The 26313-nt window shown below is 40.8% G+C and overlaps 1 protein-coding gene across 2 annotated transcripts; it reads right to left on the bottom strand.

Moving 5' to 3' along the window:
• Window positions 1-4255: 4255 nt before the first annotated feature.
• On the bottom strand, window positions 4256-25775 carry LOC118413535 (tudor domain-containing protein 1-like). 2 transcript variants are annotated; one of them, XM_035817059.1, is made up of 23 exons: window positions 25637-25775; window positions 24495-24632; window positions 23893-23965; window positions 23461-23552; window positions 22535-22652; window positions 22292-22362; window positions 20603-21293; window positions 20075-20235; window positions 19150-19249; window positions 18855-18983; window positions 15144-15293; window positions 14424-14600; window positions 14072-14237; window positions 13421-13560; window positions 13071-13187; window positions 12466-12667; window positions 11943-12086; window positions 11065-11322; window positions 9311-9439; window positions 8286-8402; window positions 7132-7404; window positions 6076-6501; window positions 4256-5730 (listed from the first exon to the last, which is right to left on the bottom strand). In XM_035817059.1, exons 1-22 carry the CDS (start codon window positions 25639-25641, stop codon window positions 6116-6118), a joined length of 3837 nt encoding a protein of 1278 aa, XP_035672952.1. In that variant the 5' UTR covers window positions 25642-25775; the 3' UTR covers window positions 4256-5730; window positions 6076-6115. The 2 variants fall into 2 exon arrangements, with proteins under 2 accessions (XP_035672952.1, XP_035672953.1); XM_035817060.1 differs by having other exon boundaries at window positions 4256-5733; window positions 6083-6501.
• Window positions 25776-26313: the final 538 nt, after the last annotated feature.

Here is a 26313-nt window from a genome sequence, read left to right as displayed (position 1 = left end):
TCTCGCCGTTAGATGGAGTTAGCCGGTGTAGGTGGCGCTTCCTTTGCAGGGAGAACACAATCCCAATCGTGGCCAAGTTTGTACCCCCCATGTGTCATTGCAAAGTTGTTCTTGTGCACACCTTTTGGATCTTATGTATCTTATGTCAACATTGTGAAGTTCCTTTTTGTGTTGTGTTAAAAGAAAATGTTTTCGACCATAGGCCACAGCAAGTGAATTTTATGGACGATGACATTCTGTGCAGAGTGCAAAAAAATGACATAGCGAAAAAAAAAAGATGGGGAAAAACGGCTAAATTTTCAAAATAGACGCAATAATCGGCGTAACAAGATTTGAAGTGACAAAACGTGGCATCACAACTAACAAGGCATTCATTCCTGTCTTGACTAGTATACTATACGTGTAGTAAAAGTGACAAGAGTGCGGTACACTGGTATCACTTACCAAGCTGGCAACTACATTCATGACTTCCATTTGGTGGCACTTTCAGAATAAGTTTCACTTCTGCAACTATAGTCAATTCAATATCCCTAGTGTCACTTCTACAAGTATGATTATTAGGTTACAACACCACGTGTTTGCCTGTTTTGGTCAATCTGACCATCCCCAAAGAGGAGATTTTGTTTCTGAAATCAGGCGAAAATTAATGATGGTACTGATATCATCCGCAAAATATACTTGCTGTGGCCTTACTATAAATCTTGCAAAGCAGCAGCGATAGGAGCAAACTTAAATAACCCCCCCCCCCCCCCCCCAAAAGAAATTGTGGAAAACGTATACTAATCATCCTCCTACGTAGGGACATCCAACAGCCAAACTGCCTGTCTGTACAGGGATAAACAAGTCCACTAGCCCTATTGTCCAGGGCAAGTGAAAGTGCTGTTCGGGCAAGTGCATGTCCTACCCCACTTGTCCGATCGGGCAAGTAAGATTTTTCCATTGATTTTAGTGCAATTTTGATATACTTGTTACTTTTTACAGTCATGACATCAAGCAATTGTCTACAGAGAATTCCATTGCTGGAAGTGAAAATGCATATACTAGTAACAGTGACATTTGAATTTTGGGCAAGTGAAAAATTGGTTCGGCCCGATAGGACAAGTGGATTTTAGAAAACTTGTTCAACCCTGCTGTATGTGCAGTTTGGCTGTATGATGTCCGTGCGTAGGAGGATGATACTAATGTGAAAGACGCAGAATTGTGAACGCCAATCAAAAGTCATAGAAGATGTGAAGAATCCATACTTCTGTGTGTTGAGTCATTAATTTCTGGCCACTTCATTCATAATGAAGGCAAACTTTTTTTCACACGCTCGCAAGACCCCATAGATTCAAATCAGCAAGGCCTTACGCATTCCAAAGTCATCTTCTTCAAAGACCACTTAATTATTTCAGACCAGCAAATTTCCGGCTCGAAATGCCTGTAATGTCATCCCTATGGTCTTGCCTTTTAAGTTGCTATTCTTAGCTTCAGTGAAGAGTATTGCAAGATTCTGATAAATCTAAAGCCACGTTCTCTCTTCATCAAAAGTTTTACCTCAAAGCTGGGTCCTTCCTGTCTCTTTTTTGATATATCTGAGACAGAGTTTTGGGGCCTCAAGCTCAGCGAATCACAAAGCTTTGATGGAAAGAGTGTTATTAGGCTCCAATAGCAAAGGGAAAATCAGATTTGCAATAAGCTTTCATACATGGACAATTCCCGACGCGTGTTTGAAAGCAGAAGTAAGTGGATTTTTGTAGTACCTATAGGACGTTCAACAATGTTTTTTTTATTACACTAGTTGAAATAAAATGCACCCCTTGGATTTGGTACAGTACCTGGAGATTATGTTAGAAAACTGATGGTAGCAAAAGCAAGTTTTGAAGATATTTTGGTACCATTATCAGGCTTACGAGCACATTTGGGACAGGGCACTATGTAAAGACTACATTGTCCATTAATGGATTTGTTTCATGCATGCTTTTTCATCACATTCGCTAAGGATATTGGCTATTTGTACGTACGTGCGAGTGTTTGGGAACTTCATTACTCAAGAAGATGTGGAAGGATCTTGATGGTACTGTATTGTCTGTAAATGCATTTAAGTTCACGGGGATTTAATTTCACGGTAGCGGGAAAAGGACTTTTCGCGGTGGTTTTCGGTTCTCGGTATAACCATAGACTGCAGTCTAATACCATAATAGAAAAATGTTCGCGGTGGTTTTATATTCGTGGTGAAGTGGTCACCGCGAAAACCGCGAACATTAATCCACCGTGAAGAATTCTGCATTTTCAGTGTGTGGTACGTTGGTAGGTATTGGAAAAAGAAAGTAAAGTTATATCATATCATGGATACCTTATCGCCTGTAATGAAATACGTTCTTGTCAAGTTTGATGTACATAGAGATAGTGACCATTCTTGTCTAACATAACTTATGCAAATGAGCTAATTTGCATCACCTCAATTTGCATAATCGATATTAAATCTTTAAAAAAGGTCAGCTGTGTGAAGCCGTATGGTGGTCGTGGGCGTACAGGTAGATCTGACTCTAGTTTACATAATTTATGCAAATGAGCTAATTTGCATAAACGCTGATAAATCTTTAAAATATGGGTGAAGTCGTATGGTGGTCGTGGGAGTACAGGCAGATTTGACTATATAGTTAGATTGACGCCCGAATGGTGCTACCTTACATAATTTACGCAAATTAGCATAATGATGATGGGTGTACAGGTACAGTACATGACTATACAGTTTGCTTTGGTAGATCTACGCACGAATGGTCATTGTATGAGGACAAACTAGGAAACTTTAAATTTTAACTTAATATTTCTTCCCAATTGCAGAGATGCTGAAATAAAACCCAAACACCACACCACAGCGTATTAACTCATTTTCCCAAACAAACTTAAGTAATTTATTAGTCTATGAACATTCTGTACCATGCCTACAATATGGTAAGAACAACAGTGGTGCAACTCGGAACATTTCACACTTAAGATAGTAATAGAAACTATTTGGACGGATGACACAGTATACTTCTGTTCCACATAGGTCGTAAACATGACTTATTACTTTGTCAGTAAACATCGTGTATCTCAACACTTTGTTTGCAGGTGCCCCACTAAGCTCCTACAGCAGGGGACGCTAATAGTGTTTGTATCTCTGGGCGTCAAGAACATAACAATACACACTGCTTCCAATGACGGTACTGGGAAATGTAATGAATGTAGCTTGCTGTAAAACAACTTTGGTGTTCATTTAAGCAATCGAAAGACTACATGAGTACTAAGCATCAAATATATAGAACATACAATAGTTATAGAGGAGTCCATCTAATCAGTTCTGCTTCTGTAACTAAAGGTGCTACTTGAGGCAGTTTACCTTTGAAATGTGACATTGATGGACATCAAAATCCATCTCTAACTCTATTCTTTAGCTGTGATGTGCACACAAAAAATTCTACTTTGAAAGGAAGCTACCCATGGGCAAAAAAAAAACACAAATTCAAAGAACAAGCTTGTATGTAAAGCCAAAAGGAAAAGGTTTTAAAACATACTGATAATATGCCCCAATGAAATAATGTTTCATAGACCAAAAGGGCCTAATTACAATCAAAATAGATAGAAAATCTACCAACAGCTTCATATGACTTCTTTGTAACAAACAATCTAGCACTGGAACAGAGCAAATACAATGTTTCCCTTTCTTGGAGATAAACACAAGAACAGAACATTACTAAGCCTATTGTGCCACTAATAACCTAGCAGTGTAACGATGTACAAATAAGTGGGAAAAAATCTACATCTTGGGAAGCAAAAAACTCACCACTAAATAAACAAAAGTTCATTAAGGAATAAGGTAGTACAAGCTGAAATCTTTTCAACATGATTTGTCCATTTTAAGCTTGAACGTGTCCACTATCTCTCTTGTTGCCACGATTCAACAAAGAATTAGTCACCCTTAAGGCATTAGATGAAACAGTTGAGATCTTTCCCTAGCTTTTCACAGTTCAGCACCTCATATGCATCATCAGTTACCCTAAAGGTAATAGATAGCAGTCCAAGATCAATCTCAAGCTTTTCATAATTCAGCATAGAAAGGATCATCACAATACTTTGACAATCAGTTAGGCCATACATACATATTGATTGGATGAAAACCTCTGGAGCGAGCAGAAAAGAAGATGATCAACTTCAATATGAAATCTAAGTGGTCAGGAATGTCGAATAGATAACTGAACACACAGAACATGTAACAAATTGAAAATTTTTCAGTTTTGTCTTTTGAAATTCTTATTCGACTTTGGAAAAGACTTTGGCTTTGTAAGATAGTTTATGTTTTCAAATAATTCTAATTTTTTGTGTGCAATACATGGCATGTATTTTGCTCGTTATCAGCATCTTTTACAACATGGTTGCAACCTTTTTTTTTTAAATTAATGCATGCAAGGTTATCATATGTTTAATCAAGCTAGTGTATGGCACTGTCCATAATGACTCTTTAGCTTATCAGCCACAATTCAGCGAAGAACGTCATTATCACCTTTACCTTTATCAACTACCCTCAAGTACAGAAAAAGACAGAACTGTCCAATATCTTTTTCACAACTGAGCCAAGAAAGTCGTTATACCTTCACCATCATCAACTATTCTTGTTGTATTCGATAAGACTGTCCAACCTTCTGGCAATTCAGTAGAGAGCATCATTATCACAATACCTTCACCTTTATCATCAATCACAGACAGTCCTGTCCAAAATCTTCTTGCAACTTGGCATAGGAAGTCATTATCACAATACCTTTTCTATCATCAACTATCCTTGTAGTATCTGATAGCTTGTCAACATTCAGCACATATCACAACACCATCATCATCATCATCATCTATTATCCTTCCAGTATGCGATACCTTCACCTTTTTCAGAATTTAGAACCCTTAAGAGATGCGATGGGTCCAAGATGCTTTTTCTCATATCAATAACAACACTTATTTCCTGAGTACAAAAAAGTCTTTGGGCAACAGAAAGTCCTTACAACATCATCTCCTGATGTCTAACCTTATATATATGTTGAAATACAAAAATATACTTAAAACTAAAGGTTTCAATCTTTTGTCCTGAGCTTTTGGCAGAGTTTGGCATCACTCATCATGCGTTATCAAATATAAAGTCTTTTGCGTTTAACAAAAAAAAAATATGACAAAACTTTTCACATACTAGTATATGCACTGTTATACTTTCCACATACTTTGATACCTTGATTGACACTGTGCCTTTCTCAACAACATATCTTCTCTACAACACACATAACATGATCTACGGAACCTTGGCATGTACCAGTATCACCCACAATGCCCTGATCATTGGCCCTTATCATGCCATTGTGAACCTGGAAGGTTTCCAGACATTTCACTACCAGGACGTTCCATGTCATCAGGGCTTTCACTATCAGGGGGCTTTACCGTTAATCCTAAACAAAACACTTAAAAAAAAGAAACTAATCTACAAAAAGTAATCTGTCACTGTATACTTAGATTTGTAGACCTAATATAAGGGAGATACCATCCCAAATAAACTAACTTACCTGTATCATAACTTCGAATTTCAGTATACAGACAGATAGAGAAGAACTAAAAAGAACTTTGGGTACAAAACTTTCACTAAACTGTAACTTTTTTGTATCATACTTTTCTTCACTGTTACCTTCTTCATGATATGTCACTCTCTGAACTGTTGGAAGATGCTTACCAACAGGGCTCTAGCCAGCGTCCGTTTTTCCGTCAATTGACGGAAATTTGCTGTGTGTGACGGAAAACTTTTTAAACCAATCCGTCAACCTTGACGGACAAAAATTCTTGGTGGAAGCTACAGGCGGCTTGGGGACGCTGTCCACGGCCGTAAAAGCCACACACAGTTTGTTTTGCTATTGTTATGATTGTTCACTTAGTGTGTCGGCGCCCTTTCGCATAGGATAATCTCATTAAAACCCATTTTTCAAGGTCTCAGTTCTGTCTTTCTAACTTAATTTTTGCGGTTTTTGCGACAATGGGAATTGGCTGACGGAAAAAAATTTCGAGCTGGCTAGAGCCCTGCTTACCGACAACCAGTCTTGTCACATCTCCATACACGTTCAGCTTATCTTGTTTGTGCATGTAGCAGCTGTTGCACCATCCTGCGAAGCTCTGATATCTCCTGTGCCTGTTGAGCCATTATCTCCTTCATCTCCTGCAAGATGTTTTCCACGCTTGCAGTACCAACAGCTGCTGCAGGGGGAGCTTTGAGGCTGCTGGCTCTCTCTACACCACCATTCTGGATGACCTGTATCGGGCTTGGGGTACGGATGTGCCCGTTCTGTGTTGGAGAGGGATGGATGGGTGGCGGCTTGCGCTTACGAGAGGGAGGGGGGCTCCCCTCGGGGGTCAGTGGCTCCAGGTGTGCCAGTCCCTCCTCGGACAGCATCTGGGACAGGCTGACCTCCTGCCCACTCGTACGATCCCACAAGTGTAGGAAATAAAGATCGCCTGAAAAACAGTTGTTGGCTTAGTTTTGCAGAAAAAGGGACAGTCATCAAAATTGGTCTTTTACTATGTGATGTCAGCTTGAAATGATAATTGTACTTTCTCATGTCTCCATGTGTGTTGGTGTTGTCATAGGAAATTCGTCCAATCCTAGCTCGACTCCATTCCATTGACTGTATCCAAGTATAATATGATCTTCCCTACTTAGGTTTTTAAAAAATTTATAGTTGACTGGCGAAACTTTTGAAGACCAATAGGTAAATCCAACCTAAGACCTTGCCACCCCCCTCCAACTATGCCACCCCCCTCATACTATGCTATTGATATGTGTGGCAGGCACTTTATACAAAAGAAAAGACCAGGATCTAAGTGAATATTTATGCAGAACACAAACAAGACCTTGTATCTAAAAAAATGCTAGCTATTGACAGGGAACAGCTATGGGTATATAATGAGCTGCAATGCATTACTTTCAAGATGGGGGTGTTGGTCTATAATCCTGCAGTACCTGAACACACCATTAGGGGTCCAAAATCAACATATCTGCTCACAACATCAGTAACTATCAACACATGCCAACAGAGACAGAAACAGTTCCCCTGCCCTGGAGGTAAAGACAAAGAAGTCTAGTACCTTCTTGTGCTACAACTTCTGCTGTGAGTCTCTGACTGTCCACATACTTGGACAGGAAATCTGCAGAGTTCTTGGACCACTCCCCGCCATGGACGGGGACCACTCCGGCCAGACTGGCCTTGAAGACCTGCAGAGGCAGGTCAGTGTGCTGGGGGAGTGCCGGCCGCAGCCTGGTCTGGCTCACTTGGACCTGCTTGCCGATGTCCACACACTCAATCTGGACTTTGTTGGACAAACGGTGCTCCTGGACCTGAGCCCTCAGCCAGGTCCTACCTACAGAGAAAAAAAACACTTTATACTTAGGCCATACCAATTTAGTTTGTTTGTTCTCGGAATCGCCGCTTCTATTTTTCCCAATTTCAAAAAAAAATAAAAAATTGAATTTGCCAGGACCATGAGGTACCAGTAATACAAGTTGCTGGATAAACTTCGGCTCAGTTTAACAGAACTTCTAAAAACAAGTACTGGACTTGCCTGTATGCCTACATGCAAATTTTTCATGTAATTTTAAATGGATAAGTAGTCTGCCACACATATACCATGGTTTCAGATCCGCAATTTCCAACCCGAACCTCTGGACCTGAATCCAGGCTTGTTGCAATTTTTTTTTTTTTTTTCGCCCTGTCGCTTCAACTTTTTTTCTGAAAAAATCCGAGAGCCAAGAAATTAAATTGGTATGGCCTTATCTTACCATTTGCTAAATGTTGCTGAATTCTCTTCTCCTATGGATCAGTAAACCTTCAAAGTCAATCCCTAAATTAAAAGCTAAGGGGTTATATGGAAGCACACTAAATTTGTGGCTGTGCACTCTCAAGTCTCGAGCGACTGTCTCGTCCGGGGAAAAACTTTTAAGAAAAGAAAACTTTATCTCCCCTTGTTGTACAAAGGATAATATAAATGAACATCCTTTTATCAGTGCAAGTCTCTTCTCAGGGTATTTTCAATTATTGTACATTGCTTTTCAATTCAGTGGCAGCACTGTGATTATAAATAACCTGCTCATCTAGGCTTTACACACAGCAACTACCAGTGTGACTGGAAGAGAAACTTGTCACAAATTCATTAGGTTGGCACAACTTCCTATTACATTTTGATGCAGTTCATTGAGATACATGTGTACTAGACAAATACAGTTGCAAATTTGTCCTCCCTACCATTAGGAGAATTTACACAGCAGATTTCCCCTATGTCTGGGATGTATGCCGGGTCCATGGGCTGGGCTTGGCAGTGGTGAGTAATGTCATTCAACAACACCTGCAGCTGTTGCACACCTGAAAACAATGATACAGAATCTTAAGGCATCGCCAATGTTTGGCTAATCCATCTTTATCTTAACCTTTGCTGGTCATATTTGTCACTTGGTTTGCCTGACTTAATCATGGTTCTAGCAGCCTTCAACTGGTCAGGTCCCTAGAACCTTAATGGCGAACATCTCGAAGTCATGATATATGTGGAGAAGGAGACCTCAGCCAACCGTTCACACTTACGCCACATCTTCAGAAAAGACACTGGAGCCGCATGTTCCCCGTTTAGGAACTTTATTCGAACCGACACACAACAATGTTTCGCCGTGTGGCTTCCTCAGTGTTATGGGCTCGAATCTCGAAGTCATGAGACTTTTGAAACATTCTATTTTTTTTATTTATGCATAATGTGTTAACACAGACCAATTATTGTCAGACTGAGAACTGTCTGTTACCATGGTGATGAATGCCATGATTGAGAATCTCAAGCTCCTATTGGATGGATTTTCATAGTGATCAAGAATCCTGAGCTCCTATTGGATGGATTTTCATAGTGATCAAGAATCCTGAGCTCCTATTGGATGGATTTTCATAGTGATCAAGAATGCTGAGCTCCTATTGGATGGATTTTCATAGTGATTGAGAATCCTGAGTTCCTATTGGATGGATTTTCATAGTAATTAAGAATCCTGAGCTCCTATTGGGTGGATTTTCAAAGTGAGTCAGAATCCTGAGTTCCTATTGGTGACTCAGGAAAAGGAAATGGTTCTTTCTAACAAGAGGTGTACGGCCACAAGCTCTAAGGTAGGAGGCCAATTAAGCCCTTCACAGTGTAACACGTTATCACTTACATGTAGGTGTGCAAGAAAGGCGAGGATGCACTAATGCATCTATTTGGTATCACATGGCAGTTTCACAGTAGTGTTGGGTCTCACCTGAGGGTTCAGTCAGCTGGCAGTAGAAGAGTCCAGGAGACTTCACACACTTCAACAGCACATCAAACCTGCCTGATACGGGGGGCTGCACACGAGTCACCGTCTTCATACGGCCCTTATTTGCACTGCCTGAGAAAAAGAATGAAGAAATGTCACTGCTTACTATTCAACCTTAATGTAAACTGCAGTCAAACCTGGTCTTAATTACCAATCATACTGATAAAAAGTGGTTGGTGAGGGACAGTGGCTGAGACGACTGCATCTCTTGGCTGGAAAAAACATAAATAACGTTTGCACAATACACACTGTGGTTAAAAGAAACATATCTAAAAGAGGTGCTCATACAGGGTTCTCCCCAGAGAGTGGAATAAGGGAGGCCCTCTACTATACTCTCAGCCAGCTCCACTATACTATTTTTCAAATTTAGTGTGTTTCTTCCCTATTTTCTTTGTTAGTTTTGCCAAAATTAATGACAATTCACAGATTTTTGTGCCAAGTGGCATCACTTTTCCAGTCAGCATTGTCTGCAAAAACTTGTGAATGAGCAATGATCAAAACAATAGTCGTTTTGCCACTTCACAACAAAGGAATCACAACAATATATTATACTTGTAGTATTTGACACCCCCTGTCATTGCCAAATGAACCCATTTTCATGAAAGTGCAGCGCGTTGGTGCGGGTTATATTTGCCAGCCCCTCCACTATGCTAAAAAATTCTGGGGAGAACCCTGTCATAGTTATGCACTAGTATGAAACTCCCATGTTGTCTTACCCCAAGAGGTTTTCTTATGTTAAAATTTCTACTGGTCCAATTTGTAGTTTGGACAATATTAATTAATATGCTTCACTGATTTAGATGAATCATTTTGAGTTGGTAGTGTTTGATTTTGAGTCTACTACATAAGCTGTTTTCCCTATATTTGATTATTCGTGTTTTATTTTATATAAATTGTTAAGTTTATGTTGACTGATTTGTTGCAGGGCTCCCTTGGAAATCAGTTGTTGACAACTGAAGGGACCAGCCTACAAGACTGATAAATAAAAATAAAATAATTTCAGCCTTGTGTATGGTGCAATTGTCATAAATTTTGGTTGATTGCAGTGTGAATGCTCCATTGGGACTGCAAAATGTGGTTGTTGGTTTCATGATAAAACCATTGTTTAGAAGGGGGTCTTTTGATTAATGTAAAATCTGACAAGACTTGTTTAATGCGCCTTGCCATATTGACTAAGGCCTAGGGAAAAAAATGTTGCGTTTCCTGTTTCAGTCTGAAAACAAATTACTAATTAGGGTCCGTTGTAGGGATTATCTTTTTTAAAGCTTCTTTTTTTTAGCCTAAACTCTAGTTATACAACAGATTTAATAAAGTAAAACTGAAATGCATGAGTATACTTATATTTTCAATGTCAAACTTTGATTTTATGCATAATGGTTACAAATCTGTGGATACATTCATCGTTTATTAGATAGGACAAGCAGTGTTATTACTTCAATACTAGACAAAAGGAAGCAGGCTGAATAAAAATTCTAACTATAAGCTATGTGACCCCACTGCCCATCCCCAAAAAAGTCTAGGGTTGGCAGGTTTTTCTAGGGTAGGAAGGGAAACAGGAAACAAAACATTTTTTTTCCTAACGTAAAATCTGACAGGACTGTTTTAATATGGCTTGAAATATTGACTTTGATGAAAGATATGATATATATGTTACATTTTCAAACACATCATTCTGATAAAGTGTTGAATAAACCTACTAGGTCTGCTCTGGGGTCTTGGCTGCAGTTCATGTGACTGTGGAGAGGGGGAGCTTGACAGCTGTACAGGTGGAGTGGGAGACCTACGCTGCAGCTGCTCGGATGGCGACCGGCTAGAGTCACCTGCTGGCTTACCAGGTGTGAATAACGATGGCTGCACTGGCATTGCTGCAGGTGTCGCTGCAGGTGATTGTGCAGGTGGTCTGGCAGAGCTGACAGCTGCACCTGCTTGTACCATCTCTTCTGACACCTTTGCACCTGCATGTAAGGAAAAGAGTCAAATACAAGGTGATGAGTTAAAAGCAACTTGTGGAGCTTTTGTTGACAAACTACGAAACAAAAAGACCACTAACAGATCGTACTTATCGGAATCACTCGTCCATGGTACAAATCTGTCCTGAGCCAGGATTGCTACTGTAAATCTTGAAATTTTCACAACGGTTCAGATTTTGTGGTTTTCCCTCGCTGACCTCCCAACTGAGAATTTATAACACCTCTAATAAGAATTTTCCATGTACTACTGCTATAATACTGATTTTGCTCCAACAGCAATTTAAAACAGTAAAAAAAAAAACTTTCCCCCAATACTGGCAAGAAAAAAACCACTGCAAAAGTAATTGAATTTACAGTATTCAACAGACTACAGCATGTAAAATGTAATATCTACAGTGATGACATTGTTTAATCTCCAAGCGGATCCCATGGTATCATAGGACAATATCAAAAGCTGGCAGAGAAGTGAAGCCGGCTTGGGAGTGTGTTTCGCTACCGGCAAATGTACACCTCTTGGCTGACTACACTCCTTGGCCAGTTTGATGCTGTCTTATGCCATTGTAGGGTCTGTTTGGAGATTAGAAATTCTTGTCAGTGGCTCCTACCTGTAGCAAAGTCCTTCAGCTCTACAGATAGCACATCTCCCTCCCTGGCCATGGGCATTCCCATGAGCAGCTTGTCCTTGGTTAGGTCTTTGAAGCATTTAGTCGCCTGCTGCGACCACCTGTCGCTATTTACAGGTGAAACACCTGTAGATTTAAATAAATGTTACATGTGATGTTAGAGATAAATGGCAGTACAAGAAGACTGGTAAACAATTGCAATTTTTTTGTCTTGGGAAAAATTTGAATGAGGTGCAAATAATTAAAGTAAGTCCCTAACAGTTACACTAAATGATTTGGAGCGTCAACTTGCAGAGGTTTCAATTTGTGAACAATTTCTGTATTTAGAATGATGGTCTGTTGTGATACTGATATTGTATTGTTCTAACTTATCCATGACCATGTTAAATTTCTTCATGAGTGGGAGTCATGAAAAGACCTAACTTGTGATGAAATAAAAAATAGTGAACCATTCGGCCAACCCGAGGTATCGCAACAAATACAAGAGAGCTTTCCATACACATACCTGCTAACTTGCAGTGCAGTGCCAGGGCAGGGCACTGGGTGAAACTTTCTGGGATCGGGCGGGTGTTAGCCTCGGTCACAGTCTCGGTGTTGCCATAATCCAGAAAGAACACCTTCAGCTGGCTGTTGGACACGACCTCTATGACCTCTGCGCGGTACCACATGCCGTCCATCTCCCACAGTGCACAGCACAACTCCCCCACCTGACAGAGAAAGGGTGAAGAGTCCTGCAGTAAGCATCAAACCTGCTAGGTGGTGCTCTAAGCACTCCTAGATGCCAGTGCTGCGGTAACAATACATACCCCAAACAGAGACAGACAAGATCTTCTTCCTGTATTACTCGAGTGTAAACTTATAAAATTGTCAGTGTTATCTTATAAATTTTCAGGCTAATCATTGTTGGGATCTGTCTTTTTAGACTTGCAAAATTACATGTTTATGCCATGAAATACAGATATTGTTTTTTGCAAATTTCCAAATTTACGCATATGTCATAAAATGTCAGCATTTTCCCCATTAAACCCAATGGTTGAGCCTAATTCATGAAAGAGTTGCCTTTTAGGAGACGCACACAAGGCATGAAAGCAGGAACACTTCTAGACTAACCTGAGGCATGTATGGCTCCTGCTTGTTCTGAGAAATTGCTTCGGGAAGTCCAGCAATCAGCTCCATCTTTTTCGCAAGGTCAACTGCCACCTCCTTCATGTCTGCACCAAGGCCAACCTGAAGTACAGTTGCATTTGCATTGACAAATGTAGCATATATTTTCACAACTACAAAAATGGATCCACCCTTAGAGTGTAGCCAAAAAGTAGATAATCAATGGTTCCAATTGTTCAACTTCTAAAGCAAGGAAATAAAATGCCCTTGCAGAATATCTTACAAATTGTACTATAATGAAATCCTACTGTCTATGCTTATGGTATGAAACATTTGATTTAAGTCTTTCCCTTTACCTGGCCGTAAAAGGATGCGGGGCTGTCAATGTGGGTTACGAGAAACCCAAAGTCTTCCTGAGGGTCTTGTGGGGGTGGTGGTGGCTTCTGGCAAGGAACAAAGAGTCCCGACTCCAAAACCATGTCTGCCACAGACTTGCCTTTGTTGGAAAAATAAAACAAATTACATTTTTTTCAAATGTATGTAAAAAGAAGTTTTTGTAAAACATCCAGAAAATAAAGAAAATCTTTATGTTTTGTTTCAATGGATGGTTAAAAATTCTGAAGAAAAGTTTCCTTGAAAGAAAGACAACAAATTGAGAATAACTGTCAGATGCAACTAGAAAAAAACTGAAAGACTACATTTGCAAGCAGATATATAGTCTAGCCTAACCATTTATACTCTGTTTAATCTTACTGAAACACATCCATACATCTGGTGACCAGCCCCTCCAGCTCTATCCTACCACTTGCTACATAATGTAATCAAACACCATAGGGTGTCTACTAACAACAACATTGGTGACAGCCTGGTCCAGATATTCCTTTGGAACAGTCGAAGAAACAAAACAAAAACAATATGTTTCTCCTCTGTAAACTTAAGGTAGATATTTTTAAAAAATCATACAAGATCATTTCTTACTTGGAAGGCAATATAAAAACCCCACTTACCTGTGCCTGTTTCCACCATTTCCACCAAAGGCGTACCATCTTGCTGCTCCTTCATGGTCACAGAGCACTCCTTGTTGACAATGTTAGTTTTGAGGAAGTTCACCACTTCTGTGTTCCAGGTACTCCCTCCCTTGCCTGCCAACACTAGCAGGCTGCACTTCACGGCCTACAAGGGTAAGGAATGGACAATAAATTGGGTAAAATGCTGTATACAGCATACTGATGCATGTTTCTGAAATATTTACAGTTTTCTGATAACTATGAAAGTATATTGCGTAATCACAATAGCAACTGTGATACAAAAAAAATGTGCTTGTTTCAACCCTACATTAAGAACATGTGGAAACCTTACCAGTAATGGCAGCTTTGCCATTTTTGGTTCCAACTTCCGAACCCTTGCCACGGGGATGCTTTCGCTGTTTCCAAAGTCCACATACGTCACAGCCAAGGTGCCATCAGGGTTAACACTATCCACACTGGCCCTGTACCATCCTCCATCGCTGAACTTGGCAGCACACAACTCTCCTGCCTACAACAATACATCACTACACTTTAGGCCAATAGGTAAAATAAAAAGTAGTCCCACGAGGGCACGGTACTGGAAGGCAGAGCCCAAACCACTCATGCAATCACCTTTCTAACCGAGACAGAAGTATACATGTGTTGGTGGAATGAGGAAAGTTGTTTATTAAGTCTTTTCAAATGACACAACCTCTAGTCACAATGGCCAGAAATCGAACCCATGACTTCTCAATCTTGTGCCTACTGACCTAGCCACTTCATAACTGGTTACTGGCTCTCGTTTGGCCTATAATCTACATAGCTTCTGGGTTCAAACTCCTGACATTCCTGAGTCTTTTATACACTTTTCAAAATAGCTTATTACAACTTGACGTTTACTTACCTTGGAGAAGGCTATGTGTGTGTGTGTGTGTGTGAGTGTGTATGTGTGTGTGTGTTTGTGTGTGTGTGTATGTGTGTGTGTGTGTGTGTTTGTGTGTGTGTGTGACACTTTGTGTCTGGACATGCTACAGTTTTGATTTTTGATGTTACTAGGTAATGCAATACATACCTGTGGATGGTAGGCATTGGTTCCCTCGTTATTTGTCCCCTCATATGTCTGTGCCATGTTCACCATGAGTTGGGACAGCTCTAGTATGGTCTCATGATGTATAATCTGGACAGAGATGTTCTCCGGACTAACTACTTCAGTCACCGACACCTGGAGTGAAAAGATAGTTACTTAAAAGTTGTAAAAGTGGTATAACTATACAGTGAAACTTGTATAAGCGACCACGTCCATAAGACGACCATCGGCCTATTACGACCGCTTTTGGCTGGTCCCGATTTTCCTCCCCATTGACACAAGCATTAAAGGAAAGCATCAGAAAATCTTCAATTCATTATTTTCCAGTAGTTTACTCATTAAAAAGTTGATTTACGTCAATTTTTACATTAATCCGCCCAATATAACCCTGTAGACACGTTTGAACTTCGCGCTCTCCTCCCCTCTCCCGCCGCGCTGGCCGATGACGTAATGGCCTCGTTCTGATTGCCTGCGCGCTGACGTCACAAATCAGAATTGAAACTTCTGGCCATGCCAGCCATTTTGCTCGGTGAACCTCGGTCCCTTCGGCGGGAAATCACACCGCCATTCTGGAAGCCAGTCCGTTGTTGTTGACAATTAACTTCGTGGACCTGTAAGTCGCGTTGTGAGCTGTCTACGAAGCCATAGTCCCCGGGAGACTGAACATGAATTAGCTTGTCTGCAGCGGGTGAACCGCGCGGCGACGGGACGAAATCAAAACAATGGTTTTGGGGGAGGTTCACGCACCGTGCCATTCTGGACTATTACAAGAGCGAGTTCGGGTCAGTTCTTACCTTCTCCTTTCCGAACAGCACAGTGATAATTACACGTAAGCTTCCACGAATTTTGGTTGAATTCACAGTTGTAGACCTCGTTTGTTCTACTGACAACATACCCTTGATCGCTACATATCGAACAACCCCCTTTTCGCGCCGGAACAGATAGCACCGCAACTTGTACAGATCGTGCGAGTTACGCCTCGCCTCTCACTTTATTTTCTGTTTCTCGGGTAAATTATCTGGACTGGTCGGTTTTTCAATCATGTAGCTTTGGCGGAGATTGCTGGGGGTTCATTCAAAACAAATCACGGACTCTGAAACGAAGCCGACATTTCGCGCCATTCACAATGCCGGCCTGTGTTGTATGTAAAAACAACAATGCTGTATGTATGTTTCGGCGCGGAAGGGGGATCGTTCGATATGTAGCGATCAAGTGTATGTTGTCAGAGAATGATTTTTTTTAATGTCCCTGCCAGTTGGACAATTGTGAATTCAACCAAAATTCGTGGAAGCTTACGTGTAATTATCGCTGTGCTGTCCGGAAAGGAGAAGGTAAGAACTGACTCGAACTCGCTCTTGTAATAGTCCAGAATGACACGGTGCGTGAACCTCCCCCACCACCATTGTTTTGATTTCGTTCCATCGCCGCGCGGTTCACACGCAGGCAAGCTTATTCATGTTCAGTCTCCCGGGGACTATGGCTTCGTAGACAGCTCACAATGCGACTTACAGGTCCACGAAAGTAATTTTCAATGACAACAAACTGAACTCCAGAATGGCGGGGTGATTATTTACCGCTGAGAGGACCGAGGTTCACCGAGCAAAATGGCTGGCTAGAAGTTTTGGATCCGTGACGTCATACAATCTCAGACGATCAGAACGAGGCCATTACGTCATCGGCCAGCGCGGCGGGGAGAGGAGGAGAGCGCGAAGTTCAAACGTGTCTACAGGGTCATATTAGGCGGATCAATGTAAAAATTGACGTACATCAACTTTTTAATGAGTAAAATACTGGAAAATAAAGAATTGAAAATTTTCTGATGCTGTCCTTTAAGCAACGTGGCCAAAGCGACCACTTGTCTTCTGTGACCGCGACCACCCCGAATCCGGTCCGCCCGCGATCGAAATGTTGCCGAAGACGACCACGTCATTTTCAAGTGTGTAGTGGCCTCGATTTTTGATGATATCTGGTGGCAAATCCGCTAAAATCGGCTTGTGTTTTGGCGAAGAAAACTTGCCGAAACGACTGCGTCATTTTCAAGACTGTAGCAACTGTCGATATTTGATGATAACTCGCGAGAAATATCGCTAAAATTGGCTTATGTTTTGGCAACTAAAGTGTGACCGAAACCACTGCGTCATTTTCAAGGGTATAACAACATCGATTTTTTATCATAACTGCCGGGAAATTACGGCAAACTCGTGTGTTTGGGTTCTGTTATTCGCGCCGAGCCAAAATCAAACATGGCGCCCAAGAGGTCAAACGGTGTCATTGGGAAAGTCCACTGAAGTGTAGGTAAAAATGTTGCGTGCGTTGTTATGTACTCTACATTTAAACCCTACAAAATGCAAATTTATTTTAATAAAACTTGTTTGAAGTAAAGATAACATATATAAAATATCTTTATGACTTTATAACACATCTTATTAGAGAATAAAAGGTGTCTGTGTGTCTTCTTGAGAAACTGCTCCCCTTGCTTCTAGTGAAGCGTCCATTTGTCAACATGAGTCATGTTTAGAAGCGTCGGTGGGGTTAAACTTGTTTTTCTCGGCAAATTTTCACCTTCTAGGCAGCGTTGAGACTTTAAGACCCTCGCCAGAAGTGAAACAAACTCACACACATTATTTTCATGGGTAACATCGTGGAAATGAACCATTTATTTTTCTGTCGTGCTGCCGATTTGAAAGAAGGTTCCCGTCTTGTCGGGCACATGCTTTTTGTTATGGCGGTAAGCTCCCCAACTTATTTCTGGCCCGTTGGCTGTGATTCACAAAGTAAAGATAGGCAATTAGCGTTGCTAACATGAAAATCGCATTTTAAAACGCTCGTGGGGCGTCGGGTTCTCCACCGAAAACAGCGATATTTTTGTAAGCAATATGTAAATGACCATTGTCTTGACGGTGTCGCCTATTCACAAGTTTTTGACAGACAATGCCGGCGGGGAAAATGACGCTGCTCCGGCTACAAAAAGCTACGAAAATTTGAAAGAAAAGCCCTAAATTTTGGAAACTTTTCAATTTTACATCAGTTGGTATAACAATACTATATGAATCATACAGGAAGACAGTTCAACAGTGATAATGTTTCTCATGTGCAAATGTACAGGTTCGTGGAATTAAACTATTTTAAAGACCATTAACTTTGAAATCATTGTGTCTGTCCTATCTTGTCAATTTTTCTTTCTTTGCACAAGAAGACCACGTGTCTAAAACGACCACTTTGCACTGGTCCCCAGGGTGGTCTTCTTAAACAAGTTTCACTGTACTTGATTTCAGGATTGGGCCATCTTTCAATGATGTTTCCAACCTCAAAGAGGACTACATTTTTTTCCTGACAAAATGTATAAAAACAAAATTTTTCAATTGAGGTGATGTCAATCTCAGCATGTGGTTTTACTTTTACAATGAAAAACTTTTTAAAATACTGTCAATCTAAGCATGTGGTTTTACTTTCACAATGACCTCTCCATTACATGTTCATGACACTGGGAATTTGTATTTTTTATGTATTACGGGACCACGATACAGCATTGTTTCAATCAACAACATAAAACACCATGAAAACCTTCTTTCCACGTAATCCCATAAAATCATGTTCCCATGAAAATAAATGAACTTACAGTACTATAACATCATACTCATAGTTTCTCTAAGCTTTAATCTTACATGAATTTTTACAACAAATAGAGAAACTTGCCTTGACAGTTTCTCCCTTGGGTAGTTGGGACCGTTCCAAGTTGGCCACTGCAAGTTCAGGGGGAGGGGCAGCTTGCGGTGGAGAGGGGCTGGGTTGTGCACGGTGCTCTTGTGGTGGAGTTGCAGAAGGCTGGCAAAAGAAGGATAACACAACAGTGAAGCTTACAGCAGATAGACTCATCATAGAGAGAATAGAGTTTCTATTTCAGGAAATACTTGCATTTGTTTTCCTATGCAGTATGTTAGGCCTAGGAAAATCAACCTTGTACAGAAAGAAGGATAAAATGTCAACTCACCATCTGTATGCCTGAGAGGGCCATCAGGGTGTCCATCTTTTCTTTCACGTCTTCCCCGGCCGAGACGTCAAAGTTCTCAAACCCAGTGGGAACGTCGTCACTGTGGAAGAAAGCAAAAACTTGCTCAATGTAGGAAGGGTCCATAGTTAGGATTAGTCCAACACACAAGATCTCCACACTTTATTTCACCTTAAGTGACCAGACAGCTCACTCCTCAGAAACTTTTTCCAGACGCAACTGATACTGTGTCCTTGGCTCCCTCCTGACCCTTCCTGGGTCCAACCATTGCTCTACTCTAATAGGGGGGAGGGAGTTGTCGCACTTCAACACAACACTCAACTTAAAGAATGCAAACAAACCTTGAGAAATGATTTCAGCAAAAAAAACAGCTACAAAACTGCTTAGTCTACAATTGTTCTCAACATAAAAGATCGTTGACAGTAGAACTTAGAAAGGGCTTCGGATATGTCTTTGAAAATTATCAAAACTAGTGTTTTGGAAGAGACCAGAGAAACTTCTTTAAAAAGTTTGACCAAGGAGGTTGAAAAGGGAATCTCCTTGGTTTGACTATATTTGGATAAGTTTTTGAGGTCCCCAAGAAACATGGCCATTTTGGGCCATCTAGCAGTATTTTCAGGTACTGCAGTATTATACCCCCCTTCGTAAAGGTAGTGTGGTAGAACCAAAGACAGCTAGTCAGCTGTACCCAATGAGTTGAATGAATGACCCCTTGTGTGAGGGATTGGTTAAGAGGGATTGGCTTAGAGAGGATGGGAAGGGGAGGATCACTAACACATGTGATGTCTGGGGCTATGGCATTTCCAAATCCACAAAAACTTCAGGCATGAGATCTTCAGTTTCTTGTTAGGCCTTGCAACAATTCAACAACAGCTCTAGTCTCCCTATCAAAAGTAGTGCCCCCTACCTCTTTCCTACAGGCCTGCAGTGGTTCTTGTGTTCAGGCCAGTGTTTGCGCTGACAGTCCCTACTGCAGTATGGTGTCTTGCATGTGCTGCACTTGGACTTCCCCAGCTGACCACACAGTACACAGGGACGTTCTGTGGTCTTCTGGGGTGAACCAGTAGGCTGGAATACGAGAGTCAAACAGAAATCTTTTTAGTACATGTATATCAACTGTTCAACATTAAAGTCTGGAAGAAATGGGCCCCTGCAGTTTAAAAGAATGCTGCTAGAGGGCCTAAACACGACAGCAATTACTCTCTGCCCCAAGAACTTTTCTACCACTCAAAAACATGACCATAGTTTGTCTCAAACACGCAATAACTTCCACTGCAGTGCTGTAGAAAGCCTATAGGATGTTATCTAACTTGACATGTGTTTTCTTGACTCCTATCCACCTATCAAATATAACAAGGATCCATCCACAGTTTCTCGAGTTATACTGTCCACACACACACACACACACAAACCACACACACATGAAAATTTATACCTGTGGTGTACTAGGCTTGGATGATGCACCCATCTGCGTGGCGTCTCTAATGTCTTCATGCATCCCATTCGTGTACGATCCCTGCGGAGTAGGACTTGCTTCCGTCCTATCCCCTCCCCTCATCTCAGACAGACTTGGACTGGTCCGAACTCCCGTACGCTGGCCCCCTCGTTCAAATTCAACTGCTCGCTGTGATGGCGAAACCTGGCTGTCTCGGCCATACCCTCGATCGTTATAGCTTCCACGATTAAACTCACCACTTGGCTGCCTGTCGCGCATGTTGCTCTGGGAGACGCTACGCCTGACTCCACCTCCAACACCCTGTTGCCCAGTGAATCTGTTTGGAGAACGCCCTCTATCTGAATCATAAGGTACTGCAGGCTGGGGGTGGGGACTTCTGTCCTGTCCTGCCATGCTGCCTCTGAACTGGCTGTACTTGTTGGTAAACGAAGCTTGTCCAGACATGTCTAGTGTTGCAGGTATGCTGCTGGTACTGGAGGTACGTTTTATAGGAGAGGGAGGCCTGTTGTCGTCGAGAGGGGGTGGGGAGTCCCCGCCACTGCTGCGGCGCCTCCCCTGGGGGTCTCTGTCTGGCGCCGAAGGCGAACTCTTGCCGTAACGATTCTCTATCGTCCGTATGGCCGGCTGGGGTCGGGACTCTTTCCCACTGTCAGAGGAGCTGTAGTTCCTACTGGGGTGCAAATTATCATTTTTTTTTTATTATGCTAAAGAAGGTTAGACATAAGGTTAGTACAGGTTAGTAAAAAATAGAGATTTACTTCCAGATGTTTTAATTGACATCAATTACTCTTCTTCAGAGTCACTAGAATGAACTGGCAGACAATCCAACACCAGTACATCTAACAAGAACAAGACTGGCAATAAAAATGTATTATTGCCATGACGACGATTGAGGGTACAACAATACAGGTCAAATCAGAAATAGACTGGAACTTCCCTGTCGTACTATCCCTGGGCACAATATACTAGCCCACCTGTAACATAAACCTACAGCCAACAGAAATGTACTATCCCCGGACTATGACCTACATTCCACCATTGCATGCCAGAGATACATCTGGAACAGATTTGGGGGGGGGGGGCTTGCATATCCAGCATACTGTGAAGTACTAGCATTCTTGGAAAAATGCCTGTGCAATTCCTAGAATTTTTGCAGACTGAATGCAATATATACCACTTGACGACTCCCCTGAGGCGTCGTCAAAAACTGACTCAACATGTCAAAGTCACTGACTCATAAGGATCATATGCAAATGCCACTCAAATCTTAGCTGCTGTTGCTGGATGACAGTGACCTTTCTTTATGTTTTGATTGTTCCATATGCTTTGAAAATACCATAGGAAAAGTTCCTTTCCTTTGTGATGCAATGTACTATCGAGTTCTACACAAAGTTTAAGTCTGTATAGAAAGCACTGAATAATGCATTAATTTTATCATAATGCAAAATGTGGTGCTAACAGGAAGATTGTGTTTTGTAGTTAAGGATGACGTGCAAAGCCGGGAAAAATTTTGTTGACTTAGTTTAAATAGTTTGTCTCTTTTTGTATTGTAATGTGGACAATGACAAATAAAGAGCTTTTAATCTTCCACTACTTTTCCGGTATAGTATTCACATATTCTATTGTTAGACCAAATAAACATTGCAAAAGCAACAGCTTTTTTTTTACCTTTGGGACTGCCCTTGTGTTGCATACAGTTGAACCTTTTGAAGTGGCTCTCGTCTCTGTGTATATGACTCCTGAAATGTTGCATAAAAAACATAAAAATTCATATTTTGAATTGGTAAATAACATCATCATCGTCATCATACCATTCAAAGACTTTATTCAACAAAAGCAATAAATTCGTACTAAGTACACTTGGAAAGTCTAGCAGGAAATGCAATGTCCATCACAAAGTGCCCAACACACCTCTCTTGGAGCTTTGGGCCTGGCTGGTCGGATCTTCAGAGTGAACTTGCCGCATTTTCTTTGATCAAACTCCCTCATCACAGCATCGGCATCACGCACTGAAGCCATCTCCACAAAACTGGGGAAACAAATACGTCAGTACATAGACTAACTTTAACATATGTTTGATATGAAAGATATTGCAGAAGAAAAGCGGATCCTGCGAAAAGAACTCTGCAACAGACCTGAGTCAGCTTACAGATGTGCCCTATGTGGCAAAGACTGTCATTCTCGTATAGGACTGTTTAGCCACAGTCGACGCTGTAGGGCGGATATCAATTAGGATTTTACCATGGTCAATATTGACCGAAGGAGGCCGTATATGATATGGAAGAGAGAGAAATTAGACAGCATTTGCAAGCAAATTCATAGCGTTTACCTTCATGTGGTCTGCCCAAACAAACTGCTGCTGCTGTTTATTCTTAGTAATCTTACTCAAATCTATATATGAGGTGACCAGCCACACACACACCCCGCTTTACCCTGCCTCTTGCTACATTTGAGGTCTCAGTTCAGAGTTTGTTACAACTGAGGGCTGGTCTGACATTCTCTCACAAAAGAGCTGGCACTTCTCTTAACATTGTTTCCTAGACAATTCAATGTTTCTGGTAGAAAGGGGTACCTTGCCACTGACAGACAGTCTTAGTTGACATTTTCTGATGAAACAATAGTTTTTGTGAAATACATAATTACGAGACAGCTTGGGGGGGGGGGCATTTTTCCAAGGATATTGCATGGAAAAGACAACTTTTCCTACGATGACTGACACGTCAATAAAGGTCATCAATTTGTGTTGTCTGGAAAACACAATTGTTAAAGATACACTTTCCTTTGCCGGTACTGGGTACAGGCATATCCGCACAAGATGAGAAACTTTAGGAACTTACCCATATGTAGTGCCATAGGAGTAGTCTTGAGGCTTCTTTATGTCGACAGACAATGGTATAGCTACTTGGCTGAAAAAGTTCTTCACCCCATCCTAAAGCAAGAAATAAACACCATGTAATTGTAAAAGATAAAACCATTTTATGACACTTGAGATAAGATAGCGTGTGGAGTGATTTGTTATGATCTGGAATGTTTACAACTGAGATTATGACATGCTTATTTTTAGATTATCTTGAATACAGCTTCTAAATAATAGTCTTGTGGCACAGATAGCTAGTAACTAACTGCTATCTTGTCAACACATAACACTAACTGCTCTCGTGTTCATCTTACCTTTGTATGTATGCAAGAAGATAGGGCTTTGATGAGCAATATTGCTTTTTGTCCCATCATCTCATAATGAATATGAATAAAATCTAAAAGATACTTACCGCTTCCATTTCCAGTGGGATGCCACTTACATACAGGGTGATTTTGTCGGACTGGGGTCTCTCTCCATCTCCACTGAAATAGGAACATGGAATACTTTTTAACAAAGAAAAAGTCTTCACAAAAACATTTTTTGCATGAATGCCGGGAAAATCTACAACTTAAATAAGTACAAAATCAACATAAACTGAGAAGCAAGTAGGTACAATGGACTGTGCAAAACTGCAACAAATTCATTTTCCTCTCCTTCCTACAACAATTCCCCATTTCTTATCAAGATTTTCTGTGAAATATACAATGGTTTAAATACAGGTACAATTGCCCAAAATGTGTATCTCATAGCTACACATGAGACATCTAGTTTACAAAATTTCAGGCCTGTCGTTTTGATGCGGCCTCTACTTGAGACACTGCAAATCTTGACATATATTTGTGTGGTTCTATTTTCACATTTTCCTTTTAGGGAAATCATGAAAACTGTGCAACAGAATACTTTTAACTGTACTTAAAACACTGTGGAAACGTCCTTTTCCCCTGCTAACACTAGCAAAAAATAGATGAATTTACAGTAAGTATATTTGTGCAATAGCACCACATTTGGTACCTGCTCCTGGAGGCAGGGGACAGCCCGTTAGGGAAGTTTGCACCAGGCCCGCGGTCATAGCTGTTGAAGGTTGGTGACTTGAAGTCTTCCTCCATGGGGTTCCAGGTCCCAAGACCATCCAAATCTTTTCCACTGGTACTGTAGAACAAGAAACAGTCATGCCTTCAAGTACCAGTGTACCAGCCTAGGAATGATGTGTTTAAAAACTTCCTACTTTCCCAGAACTATTGTAGAGTAGAACTTCTTATGACCAAGTACAGTAGGGGCATCTTCTCTGGATAGTTTTAAGAATGCTTGCGGATAGATGTGCAAAAGTTAGGTGTGACGGGTCTAGGTTTGACGGGTCGTTGAGTGCAATGTAACCAGCTGCTGCCGCACCGCGTGCCTGCAAAGCTGACGTGTTACGCTGAAAGGCGGTTATACTTATACCAGCTATATAGGTACAGATACAGAGATCATATGTAAGCGTTTGGACATTGGAAGATGACAATTTTACAATTATTCTGTTTCCTGACATATTCTCACAATTCCTCAATTTTCATTATTTTGCATTGAAATGCGTATGGCTGGCCTGATAAAATAAAACTTTGATATTTTGATACAGTGGCCACTTGTTTGTTGCCAATGTCATATAACATTACAGCTCATTTCCCCCCTAATCGATGAATATAGTTATAGTAATAAAGTTCATTTCTGATAAATTACTTGTATGTCACAGTCTAAAAGATAACGAATCAAGAGATGAACAACAAGCTTATTCATATGCAAATATATGCATAGGTGTTCTTCAATCAGATCAAGTCTCTGGGGACGTTTAGTTTGCCTTGGATTAAAAAGAGCAAAGAAGACCGTTATATTCTTCGTTATTTGCACAGATGCAATGTTATAATCACAAGTCCACAATTTTAATCGCGTAGAATAGCAAAGCTTCACAGGCTAAAAGATAAACTTTGTCAGGCGACATTTTGTGAAAAATGGCGGCCACCACAGATGTTGGAAATAAATTCACACCAGCAAGGCCATGCCGTTTCAAAAACACACGTTTCTCTGTTGTTTTCAATGCCTAAACATTCATTCTCGGCATTCTAAAGACTCGTCATGGACTTAGACTTTTCTTATTTCTCTCAAAATACTTAACTTACCTCATGTTTTCCCCTCAAACGGTTGACAGACTTGCAGACGAGAGATACACACGAAAACTTGGCGCGTCGTCCGCTCTCCCTTGGGAATGACCGACTCGGGAAAAGTCGCAAACTTTCGTGGCTTTCCACGAACTTTGGATCCATCCACTCATAAAGAAGGGAGGATTGGATTCATAAATGAATAATACTAAAGTATAAAAAAATAATTAACAATAATTATATATGATTTACGTTCTGAAACATCAATATTTATAATATATTATATTTCTAGCGTATTGTATCTGCTTTTACACATGAGTTGAAGAAACATTATCTGTACGAAATTTCAAAACACCCCCATTTTTTTGAAAATATTTCAAACACTTGAAAAAAGGGTTAGGCCACAGCAAGTAAGTTTTATGGATGACATGCTGTGCAGACTGCAAAAATAGTGCGATAGGGAGAAACAAAAAGAAGATGGGTAAAAAAAAACAAGATGGCTACATTTTAGAAAATATGCACCATTAAGTTGTGATGACTGTTGTTACAAGAATTAAAGGGACAAAACATGGTATCAGAGCTAACAAGGTATTCATTCCTGTATTCTAGACATGTTAACGTTACTAGTGTGATAAAAGTCACACTACTGTGGTAGACTGGCACCACCAACAAAGTTGGTAACCACACTCATGGCATCC

This window comes from Branchiostoma floridae, chromosome 4, assembly GCF_000003815.2.
Source record: "Branchiostoma floridae strain S238N-H82 chromosome 4, Bfl_VNyyK, whole genome shotgun sequence".
Taxonomy (NCBI): Eukaryota; Metazoa; Chordata; class Leptocardii; order Amphioxiformes; family Branchiostomatidae; genus Branchiostoma; species Branchiostoma floridae.
This window is presented reverse-complemented; position numbering and strand designations above follow the sequence as displayed.